General features: G+C 36.1%; 1 protein-coding gene and 1 pseudogene across 1 annotated transcript; both read right to left on the reverse strand.

Moving 5' to 3' along the window:
• Tpt (tRNA 2'-phosphotransferase) lies at window positions 1-9,140 on the reverse strand. Its single transcript, XM_074095920.1, has 5 exons — window positions 8,983-9,140; window positions 8,816-8,896; window positions 6,386-6,596; window positions 1,193-1,481; window positions 1-69 (listed from the first exon to the last, which is right to left on the reverse strand). Coding segments are annotated over exons 1-5 (603 nt in total). The 5' UTR covers window positions 8,985-9,140; the 3' UTR covers window positions 1-49.
• A 339-nt stretch (window positions 9,141-9,479) lies between these two features.
• Window positions 9,480-12,014, reverse strand: LOC141433820 (uncharacterized; annotated as a pseudogene).
• Between the last annotated feature and the right edge of the window lie 660 nt (window positions 12,015-12,674).

Here is a 12,674-nt window from a genome sequence, read left to right on the forward strand (position 1 = left end):
GGCGGGAGGGGGCCCTGGGCAGTCGGTGCGCTGCACCAGCTTTCCATCTTCACGGGTAGAGTATAGCGCCTGGAAATGTTAAACATTACATCAGATTGTGTACTAAAAAAATATTATGGCACAAAAGCAAACTAATAATAAGTATTTAAATGACAGTCATAATTTAGAGTAGAATATATGTAATAGGCTACTGCTATAAATGCAAGTATATACACACAACTTAAAATATTTTGCATGTCTTTCTGACAAAACATGTTTGCACAATATAAATTGTATGTAAACCATCTTATTGCATCACGTTTGAGCAAATAATGACGATTACTGATTAAGAGTCCATACTTAATATAGTGTATATTAGTGTGTGTGTTTGTGTGTATGTTTGTCCGTCTTTCACGTCGAACGGAGCGACAGATCGACTGTGATTATTAGCATAGAGATAGTTTATGGCCAGAGAGTGACATAGGCTACTTTTTATAACGGGAAACAGCGCGCGCGATAACCGAATCCACGCGGGCGAAGCCGCGGGTAAAAGCTAGTATTATTATAAATGTCAAGTGAATCAAAAGCGAGTTGCATCTGTCCGAATCAAAAACATACAGTAAAGTAATTTTAACCAATCTAATACAATATCACGTCAAATGCCGTTTTTACCATAAGGGCAGTGCCAGGGGCCCCCCTACGTCAGCGGGCCCTGAAATGCCGATACTAACTTTTTTCTTTTCTTTTTCTTTTTTATTTTGAACTTTTTTCTAATTTAATACGACACAAATTTTAATAAGTACAATATTTTGCTCAAAAGACGTCCCATAAACCAGTCTCTTAATCACACTTAATATGTGATGTACGAGTACGTATATGTATTTGATTTTGTATATAGTAAATAAAATAACATTACATCATAATATCATAGCAAAAACAAGTGAAAAGCATTTTGGGATTTAATAAAGTGGAACGCTGGAATTCTTATAAATAATATTTTAGCCAACAATTTAAATGAGCACTGCCCCGTCTAGCCCTCCGATAGCTACGCCACTGGCTGGACACTTTAAAAGTTAAATGTAATGTTCAGAATATACCATGAAATCTTCATTAGAAATTGGACGCCCATCGGCGTCAGCGGAATTATTTAGGGTCCGCCAAGACGCACTGGGTTAAATAACAGTCAGTATAAAGTAATAAACACTTCACTCACCAGTCGCAACGTGTAGAACTCTAGAGAAGTACTTGGGCTCTAGGAAGCCATCGGCGTTGCCGGATGTCAGTATGACCCCATTGTCAGCCTCGTAGAACTTTATGCCATCTCGCAGGGCCCTTTCCAAGTCGATATAGATATGCAGATTCGCGTTACTTCTGATTCCGTCGGTCGAGCTGGTGGACTTTGCGAAGTGGATGTGGTTTCTCCGCATGCGGCTGAGTCCAGCTTGCTGTATCAGAGGCCAGCAGTGACTGGAGGTACCATGAACGACACTGGTGTATTTAGCCTGCAAGGAAGAGAGGGGCTAATGATGATCTAAGTAGTTTATAATGATAGTTAAACGAACAAGATTGAGATGCGTTCTTTAATTAATTGTTAATGATTTTCTGTTGCCACTTAATAGATAATATCATTTTAGAATAGCAAGGAAAATAAATTCATAGAAAGTAATTAGTTATTAGTGTTTATAAATTGTTCCATAATGATAATGACAATTCGACATATTTATCTTTAATTGGATATTTGCCATCATCATCATCATGTCAGTCTATATAGTCCCATTGTAGGGCACAGGCCTCCTCTCAGAATGAGAGGGCTTGGGCCGTAGTTCCGTCCGTATTCAATATTCAAAGTAGCAAATCAGGAGAGAATCAGGAGCTGAACTCGATTTGTACTTTTTCCAGCATTCTTGGTGCAATGACGTGAAGTGACACACGACAGCGACCTTAGGTTGTCGACGTGTATAATATGATTGACGTTTAAAATTATATCGAAAATACAAACTGAGACATGGATGCACAGAAATACCAGAAAAAGAGACCAGCGCTGGGAATCGAACCCAGGTCCTCAGCAATCCGTGCTGCGTGCTATAACCCCTACACCACCGCTGGACAGGAATTTAGACACGAATTTTTCCTATGCATACATATCTCAGGTTGCTTATTTCTACTACGCTACTTATGCAGCAGCACTAGCGACATCTATGTTTCGCTCTCATCGAGAGACGTCACATTCTTTCGGAACCAACCGCTCACCCAGACAAGAGATGTCGCTACTAAGCAATCAAATTATGATTGGTTAGTTGGAGTTTTGGGTTGTGGTGTGGGTTTGGTGGTTTGGGTGGGATATGGTTTCACGGGATACCCGTAAAAGTAACAAATTTGGAGTTGAAATAAAAAATACAAAAAGACTCCAAATAACCAATCATAGTTTAAAATTATGTAATATTATGTTGTCATTGAAAATGAAACACATTTTTTTTACTTAATCCATTGTAATTGTGTACATAACATCAAATTTTCCGGAGGGTATACTGACGATTAGTTTACTCGTAGTAAATTAACCCCTCATTTCATTATGCATATTGGGTTTACATGTTCTGATAATATTTTCTGTATTTCCGATTTGTTTAATACGCTATTTTATTTATATTTTTGATTTTATTTCATTCTTGGTTCAAACAATTTAATATGGGGCACTATTGACAACCCTAGCACTGCACCAAAAATGCTGGAAAAAGTACCTACGATCACTGCACATAACCCTCCTTCATCGCAGTCGGGTAAAAATATACATAGTTTACAGACATTTATAACAGGTTCGATTACCGATTATGTACCTGAGAGTTAAATAAAAAAATACAATTTTTATTAAATCTAAAATGGAAGCCATGGTTCCAAAGAACAGATTTCGCTATCTCTCATAGTTTCTGATTTCTCCCTGCTGACCCATTTCGATTGATCACCCTGTATATTATGGGGGTATTTGGTTTGGGGTCGAAGAAGCGATGTAGTTTAGTCCCATCTATGGGAAAACGCGTGTTTTTGAATTATAAAGTGTTGAAAGTTTTACACGCAACATGATCGGTAATTTCTATATTTTTGACGTCAGTCTGTTGGCACGGCGGTATACGTATAGTGTAGGATCAAATCTAGACTTAGCGTTTAAAATTTCATTTTATAGATTTATTTACTAAATAAATAATATTGCGTTTAAAGCTTATTCAAATACATCATAATCATCCTCATGTCAGCCGAAAGACGTCCACTGCTGGACATAGGCCGCCTCCAAGGCTCTTCACTCAGACCGGTCTTCTGCTTTCCGCATCCAACGCGATCTCGCGATTCAAATACATATCTTCTCCAAAACAAAACATGACACGACATAAAAAAAATACCACGAGCGATTATACCATCAGCCAAATAAGTGGTCTATCAATTTTTAAACAAGTTCCTATCAAAAATATGTCGCTAAAGTTGAACTTTCAAGTTGACAGACACATCTATTGGCATTATTGTTTTATGACATGCAAACGATTATCAACTTTAGGGTGGTAGACCACATATTTAGCTGATGGTATATATTACGTATTTTCAGTCCTGGATTTGTCAATAGGCCGTATAGGCCGCGGCCTAGGGGCGGCATTGGCCTAGGGGCGGCAAATTTCAGAAGACCAGAAAATTATTATTTTAGATAGGTACATGGGGCGGCGGAAATAAAACAGCCTACACTCATACAAAATATAAATCCAGCACTGCGTATTTTAAGAATAGAATTGTAGTTGGCCTGGCCTGGCATATTTTATGATTTTCCTTCAAAAAATCAGTGGTAGTAAATATCAAATTTACAAGGAAAATTATAGCGGCTAAGATTGCTTTTTTAGTAGTTTAACGCATTCACTGCCACCGACGCATATATGCGTTTTCAGAACTTCGCCCAGTGCCACTGACATAATCATTCATACATTTTAAACGCACATGTGCGTCGGTGCCACCTGTGGAAGTCAGGTGGCAGTGAATGCATTAAGGGTAAATAGCAGCCTAAACTTGAAAGATTCCGTACACAATACGAAATAGAAAAATATTACTTGATTTTTTCGTAATGGCTACGGAACCCTATCCTGGGCGTGTCCGACAACCTCTTGGCCGGTTTTTCTGTTTTGGTTTTACTTTGTCTTAATGTATTTTCAATGTATGATGATTTTATGGTCCAAAATGAAAATCAGCGCCGTTCGCAAGTTCGGTTAGGTTATATGATTTGGAACCTTTCGTCATAATCATAATCAGATGGTAATTTGGTAAGTGTTTCCCTGAACACCATCACCAATTCAAGCCTTTAAATATTTTTTTACTTTTTAGTCGTCTTTTTTTCTATAAAAGTATGTCATTTGAATGGAGATGTCTTCCCTATTAGTAGGATCATTAGAAATATCTATCTATTCATAGATAGTAATCAATGACTCATGTTTTAATTGGTATATTAGCAAAATACATTCCACAGTCACAAATAGATTACAAGCAATTAAGATGGTCGTCGCTTATCGCGATGCATATGAGTTTCGTGGTACCGGGCATTCAGTTATTGTTAAAATGCACGCCAGGGCGAGCGAGCGAACACGGCGGCTTCATTGACAGTTTGATATCGAATGGGCTTCAACTCATACAGTGTGTGGTTTGCGTGATTGTGTTGTTTTGTTTTTAATAATACGGTATTTGACTATTTTGTATATGTTTTATAAATTAAAAAATCACAATGCCTGTTATCGAATAGAGAAACAATTTTAAGCTACCTTTACAAATAACAAAGTTATAATGGTTTCAAATTCAAGATTAGACAGAGAAAGACATACTGGCATGTGACGTCACACGCCAGTACCGCCATACTTGCTGCATAGAGAAAAGCGTTTGAGAAAGAGACAAGTATACAGATTTTTCAAAAAATCACTATAAATCCAATTTTCAACCGATTTAAATTTTCTCTTCGCTAAACACTATCTGTATATCTATATTTTCAAAATAATATTAAGATATGGCAAATTAAGGAGTTGTCAAATACCGTATTGATACAGTTAATAATTCTTCACATTCGTAAAAATAACTGGACATGGGTTAGATATCAAAATTTTACAAGGATGTCGCGTAGCGGCCCCTTGTTAAAAATCTAACTCTAAGGGGCTGTTTCACCATCGATTGATTAGTGTTAACTGACGGTTAAATGTGATGCCGTCTCCGTCTATTCGAACATAACAAATAGAGACGGCCGGCATCACACCTAACCGCCAGTTAACACTAATCAATGGATGGTAAACCGCCCCTAAATGTTAATGAAGACCATGTTGTAGTAACGGGAATTTTGCGAAATCTCGAATTTTAAAGGCCAGTAAAATGTAAAATCAAAGAATGTATAACAAGAATCTTGATAAATAAAAAAAAAAAAAACAAAATACCCGACTGCCTAAACTAAAAGGAAGAAAATAAGTCTAGTGGTCTAGAACTCAGTTAAGTAGCTAATTTAAAGTTCAACAGTCGGGAGTCGGGACCCATTACTAAGAGTTTTTGAGCGTCACGATTTAAATGGGTCCCAACTGTTGAACTTTAAATTAGCTACTTAACTGAGTTCTAGACTACTTACTACACTTATTTTCTTCCTTTTAGTTTTGGCAGTCGTTTTTTGATTTTTTTAAATTTAATGTTTTATTTTACACTTTTTTGATATTTATGTGAAAACGGTTGATTAAAAGTATTATAACCCAGAATGGGCTAATTATTAGCTTTCATTTGATACCCATATTGTTACAATACAAAATATATATTTTTTGCAGATGCCATATTGAAATATTATACAGCCTATGTCACTCCGACAGTTATGACGAATCCAATGATACCTCATATGTTAAAATCCGTCTAGCCGTTTAGGCTGCAGCGAGGACCAAAGAAATTGACATACATACCTACCCACATACATACATACGCTCGAAAAACATAACCCTCCTTCGGGCAGTCGGGTAAAAAGGTAATTTTACAATGTTTCAACATGGTGGCAGTCGCAACTAGGTAACAAATACCACATGGTGTCTTTTCTGATTTTATATGCGGAATTACATTTGAAATTTACCATGAGCTTTAAGGTAAATGAACACATTGTTCCACCCAAACTCTCTTACTCTAAGAGGTGGCGGTGGCCAGTGCCTGAAAATAGGCAAAGAGAAAATATCATAACTTTTTACTTTTATGCTCTGTGGAAGAGGCTTCAATCATTTTGTCAATAAAAATTAAAATTACTTTAAATAGTTACAAAGTCAAATTCATACAAATTATAGCTATTCAAAGCCCGTGGTATTTTTGACCCCATAGTATTTGCATTTGTTAATACCTAACAAGTACTGCCCGTTTAAGTGAGTACTTTACTAACCGTCAAAATAGGAGTCAGCTCAGCATCAGAGACAGCATCAATGCTGTGCCCCTGGTTGGCTTTGATCTGCAGTGACCTTGTGCTGGGGTCCTGTCTTAACTGGAACCTCTGCTTCTCATTATTGCGGACCACCCGTTCAATGTCACATCGGCTGTACCCTTGGAATGTTTTGTGCCGTAGTACTGTGTCTACATCAAGATATCCTTCTGGGCTACAACACAAAGTTTTTTTTTGTTTACTGGTAATTTTTTTCCTTATCAAGACTTAGTCCTTATAGTTTTGCCATGTCTGTCTGTCCGTCTGCGGACAGGTCAGAGACTATCAATGCTAGAAAGCTGTAATTTTGCACGAATATATATATCAACTATGCTGACAAAACGGCACAGTAAAAAAAAAAAATTTTTTTTAGAGTACCATAGACACACTTTAGTGGGGGTAATTTTTTTTTCTCATCCAACCTTGTAGTGTGGGGTATTGTTGGATAGGTATTTTAAAACCATTAGGGGGTTGCTAAAACGATTTTTCGATTCAGTGATTTGTTTGCAAAATATTCAAGTGCAAATTTTTATTAAAATCAAGCATCCCCACTTCTCTAAAACTAAGTGGAAAAATATAATGACCCGGATAACTCACGTCTTAAAACGAGTTTAGCTCGACATGTTTCGGGCTAATCCCGTAGCCTTCGTCTTCGGAGCAACGCGACTCAGCGGCTGCTGCAACACGCGCACTGCGCGCCGCCGCTCTGCTTGCGCGACTACTCGACGAAACTGACACCGGCACACAAAATGTAGGGTAGCACACAACACTAACAACATCGCTCTGTAAAGGTACGTTCACACACACCGATGACGCAGCACGAGTATTTAACACCGTTTTCCAACTCGGAGGTACCGTCCAACCACTATCCCGGTTGAAATTCGGCCGACGACTAATCTCGATGGCCTCACGCACTTTCCGCGGAATGAAAAATTTCTCTCTCGCAAGAACAGATACCTTATCAAATCTGATATAGTGCATCGAATCCGAGTCCATTGAGTGCTCGGCCACAGCAGACCCTTGTCGTCCTGTTTCCTCATACTGCGTATGTGCTCCGATACCCTTGTGGAAACGTTTCGTCCAGTCTCTCCAATATAGCTCTTGCCACAGGCACAGGGAATCATATATATCCCGGGACCACTCATGGGCTCCTTATCCTTCGGCGAACGTACCAACTGTCTGAGCTGCATATGAGGACGGAAAATCTACTTGATGCTATATCTTCGGCGTAACAAGTGTCCGATTTTATCAAAAACATGTCGAGCTAAACTCGTTTTAAGACGTGAGTTATCCGGGTCATTATATTTAATATGAGTGAATCTCACGGTAGTTTCATGTTCAAAATAAGTGGAAAAATTTGAAAGATGGTAGTAAGTATATTAAACTTACAAGAAAAACTATAATGGTTAAGTTTTCTTGAGAATTATTAGTAGTTTAAGAGTAAATAGCAGCTTAAGGTATAAAATATACCTAAACGTGAAATATTCCATACAAAATACGAAATCCTTAGAAAAATATTATTAAATTTTTTCGTAATGGCTATGGAACCCTATTTTGGGTGTGACCGACATGCTCTTGGCCAAGCATTATTTTGACCTTACAGAGGTTTTTTTAAATAGAAGAATGGATTTTAAATATTACTCTATTACTACAAAAACTTAGGTAACCATTGAACATGTGTTTAACAGACATGCAAGTTTACAGAATAATGTTATTTATTTTAGACTGAATTTTTTTTTGTAATAAAGCCTGGTTTTAATTAAGTGTGGAATTTATTAAAATTTTATTTTAATGTAAGGTGAACAAATATATGTACTTGAAACCCGAGCAACTTACTAACAGTGCTGTTAGGTGCATATATCATTTAAATAAAAAAAAACACACTGAATGAAAAAACAATGTTGACATTAACAAAAACATCCTTCAGGCAGACCGGTAAAATGGATAAGTTTATCTGAACTGATGATGCATCATGTTTCCTCCCTTATCTCACTAAGACTCATTGCAATGGCTAATTACAATTTGAATACGCCTTAACTAATATAAGTTTTTATTATTTTAAAAATATACTCTCTTTTGCATTACTTAAAATACAAAGTACAACCAACAAACAAATGAAAGCAAAGTAAACACCCACGCGCGAAGATTTTAACTGAGTGCATAAAAAAATGCACGCGTTGGCCGTATTATTGACGTAAACAAAATGGAGCCTCCTTTGGTATTCAGGTATATTTTTTAACAAATGTCGCCAATAGTATATGGAAAGTATTCATAACTAATTTTACTACACAGCACAAAATTACGAAACAAATTCATAAGGCTAATTTGTGAGAAAGCATATTGATAGGCACCTGCTGTAAGACTGAAGTGAACAAGCTGGTGTTTAACAATTACCTTATATTAAACCCCTCCTGTACTGCACCGTGCCGTAGTAGCCACGATAATGACTTACTCAACCGAATATCTTTACTGTTCCTGTAATAAACACCACGTACCATCAGGTAAAAGTACTGCTTTGACAATAGATTTCACAAAACGAACAAGTGTAACTCTCTACGTACATTGATTGTGGCCGTTAAAGTTTTGAGCGGATCCGTAAATGTCTGCTGAACACTTGGTATTTCATTGAATATCACGAATTTCGATTTACTGATTACAAAGCTTGGGTATAAGAAAAGAAAGGAAATAAAAATACGGACTGCCCGGTCAACACGATATGAGAATGTGGAACAGTGTTGCCATGCTTGCTTGATTCTAAAATTCCTGTTAAGTTTCTGTTATAGTTTCATTATTTTTGAAAGTTGAAAATTCCTGTAAGTTTCTGCAATAAAGTTTTACTATGTTTGAAGGAAGAAAATAATAGTAAAAAATATTTTATTAAAAATAGAGGAGGTATAGTTGAGTTACGTACCTGACATATAATCTCCAGGCTATTTGACAACATTAAAAATATACCCCAAATTATGGTCATCCTACAAGATAAAGGCATAAAATAACATATTTCACTTTATTTTAGACAAAAATATATATATATTTGCATATTTCGGAAAACAAAATATAGAATTTGTTTCAACTTTATCTGTGATGGTCAACGCTCCGTGATTGGTTAAAACTTTTGTGACGTCACATGCTAGTAAACAAAGCTTCCTTGACTGAGAGTAGTAGTAGTTTACGTTTTACGGGCATTTTAAAGCAGTTTTTGGAAAATCTCGCAACTTCTAGCAATTCTAGCATTCATATTCATTTTGAATCTTAAAATGGAGACAAATTTTGTGCGAGCTGATAACACCAACCTACCCAAGATAGATGCGTTTATGGTCGCACGTTTCTTTAAGAATAACGCTGATTACTATGCTGCGGAACTTAAAAACGTAAAAACAGCAGTGTAAGTACCCCATAGACATTATTTATTTACAAACCTTCATGTAATTAAGCATAATAAAAGTTCAAGTTTTGTAAAATCTAATTTTAGGTTATGTTGTTAAATATTCGTAAATTTGATGTAAATTCTCTTTGTCATGACCTTTGCCTTTGCTTCACAGGTCTGCCAGGGAATCATATGGTGACGATGCGATTGGGTATGTCCAACTTCACCGAGAGCGTGGAATTTGCACAGTTAAGTGTAAGATGTGCCCAGAGCACAAAGTACGAGCCAAAGGATATAATGTGACATTGACTGTTGACGAAAGTGACTGTGAAATAATTAGCTGCGAGTGCCACGACTGTGCAGCTTCAGCCGGAGGATGTAAGCATGCAGTAGCTTTTTTGATGTGGGTCCATCGTCGCACTGAGGAACCTTCATGCACTTCCATTGAGTGTTATTGGAAGAAGTCCACGTTATCCAAAGTAGGGACTACGATGAAGTATATTACTGTGCAGCAGATGTCCAAAAAATAAGTACCACACCGACCAAGTTCGTCTGCATTATATGATGAATTTATTACTGAAGCCAAAAAGAGAAAAATTGATAACTGTGAGTTATTAAAATACCAAGATGATTTTAGACACAGTGGCATTATGAAATATTCATTGCACTGTTTACTATTAGATCAAACTCCAGAAATCAAAAACAATGTAGACAAGCTTATTGACTTGATGAAAACATCATTCACTGTAACTGCAATAAGTATGATCGAAGAAGCAACAAGGGGGCAGAATAAAAGCAGCTTATGGTATGAGATGCGATATGGCCGTATCACAGCATCAAAGGCACACGAGGTTAGTGTTTGCCATACACCAGATGGGTCATTGGTGGCCACTATAATGGGTGCAAAAGTACCTGATACAGCAGCGATGAAGAGAGGCAGAAATTTGGAGCACTCTGTCAGAAAGACAGTAAGTAAAAATTTAAAAAAAAAAATCAGTTTGTGTGGGCTTTTTGTATGCAAAGACCATCCCATGATCGCAGCATCTCCTGATGGCTTAACAAAGGATGCCATTATAGAAATTAAATGCCCTACCAAGGCAAAAGCCAAAGAGAATTATTTAAAAAATGGAATTATTACAACTAAATATAAGGCACAGGTGCAACTGCAAATGTATGCAACTGGTATCAAAAAGTGCTATTTTTGTGTTGCTGACAGCAAATTTGAAGAGACGAGGAAAGTAGAAATTGTGCTAGAAAATTATGATAGTGAATATGTTAGGAATTTAGTAAAAAAGGTACTAATTTTCTGGAATGAAAATGTCTATCCTATTTTGTGTTGTAACACCAGCGTGTGATGATTAAATAAAAAACCAATTCCTTGTTTTAATTTTTTTTTATTTTATATTATTTAATAAGAGAATTCTGTAAATTAATAAGAGCACATGCAATGATAATGATATGGTCAAGAACACGAAGTATGTTGTTATTAATCACTGAATGTTGCTTGAGCATATGAAATTCTCTTATACGCCTGATTGTGCGTTCAATATGAATTCGCAAGCTAGCGATTATCTTAGTTTGTCGAACTTCTGTTTTTGACAATTTTTCACCAGTGCTTACATTGGGTGGCCTTAAAAGTTTCATGGCCTTTTCATGAAGTTTCTGCTCAAGGTGTTTGAAGCCTCTGTCCGCCAAGATACAACTTCCTATTTGTAATTCATCAAGAAATTTACTGTTTTCAACTATAGTAACATCACTTGTTCTACCCCCAAACCCCTGAGAAATAAAATTAATCAAACCATTAGGTGTGCAGGATATTAAATACTTTACAGTATTCCCCTTTTTTGTAGTCCGACCATGTCAGTGCCTGATAAACAGCTTTTGATGGTTTTTGTATATCAATTTCTAAACAATCTATGATACAGCTGACATTATGATAGTTATGTCTGAATGCAATAGGAAGGTTCTTTTTTATTAACTTTTTATCCAACTTTACAATAAATGGTTTTAAAAAACTACTTATTATAGGTATGTTTACTAAAAATAGTTTACTGGCATAAGATAATGACATTCCAAAATTATCCTCTAGTTCGGAAAACGTAGTGTTCATTCTAATTTTTTTCAAACATAGTAAAATATATTCTATTTTTATATTTGTGTGTTTTTGTGCAATAACTGAATTAAAAAATAACATTCTTTGGAAATACCAACATACAACAAAGGTTTTTTTTTCAATTAAGCGCACAGTATTTTTGAGACGCTGCAATTGTTCAATATTTCATTGGTATTTGTGACACTGTCAGAGTCAGTAACCCTTGATGATGAAGTGGTTACAAACGGTGATGAATGGCCACTTTCAAAATAAGAAATATCACTATCAGATTTTTCCTCTTCAAGGCAATATTTCTCTTCGCTCTTTTGACAACTCCCGTCTGTGATGGTTTTCCATGGCAAGGAACTATTTTAAAAGGTGAAGTCAAACGAGAAGTCGTAGTCACTTTCAATGGTGACGTGGTAATGCTTTTACTTTGGCATATTGTTTGGATGGCCTTGGCTCCTATAATGCACATTTCGTTTATTCTTGCTTGAACAGATTTTTCTGCAGTAATGATAGAGTCTGTAACAGTATCTTTGTCTTGAGTTCGTAGTATTTCTGAAAAGATTAATATTTAAAATTAGTAACTTCATTTCAATTTTTTTTTAAAGGCACTTGAAAATAAGAATTGTATTGAATAAGCAAAACAACTTTTCCTTTATAGTTACACTTATGGTATGGCCTATATTTGAATTACATAAACTTATTTCTACTTTGACATTAAAATTTGTTTAAAGTAGATAAGTATCATACCTTCTGGCTTAATAATTTCTTGCACTATATCATCATCT

The sequence above is a fragment of the Choristoneura fumiferana genome, chromosome 12 (assembly GCF_025370935.1).
Source record: "Choristoneura fumiferana chromosome 12, NRCan_CFum_1, whole genome shotgun sequence".
Taxonomy (NCBI): Eukaryota; Metazoa; Arthropoda; class Insecta; order Lepidoptera; family Tortricidae; genus Choristoneura; species Choristoneura fumiferana.

What these genes read in the sequence shown, in the direction of transcription:
- Tpt (XM_074095920.1), bottom strand. An exon ending in CAGGAGGGGTTTAATATAAG is followed by an intron (nt 6,597 to 8,815) that starts GTAATTGTTAAA and finishes TTTGTGTTGTAG; the next exon opens with CCCAGAAGGATATCTTGATG. An exon ending in AGCTGACTCCTATTTTGACG is followed by an intron (nt 1,482 to 6,385) that starts GTTAGTAAAGTA and finishes TCTTCCTTGCAG; the next exon opens with GCTAAATACACCAGTGTCGT.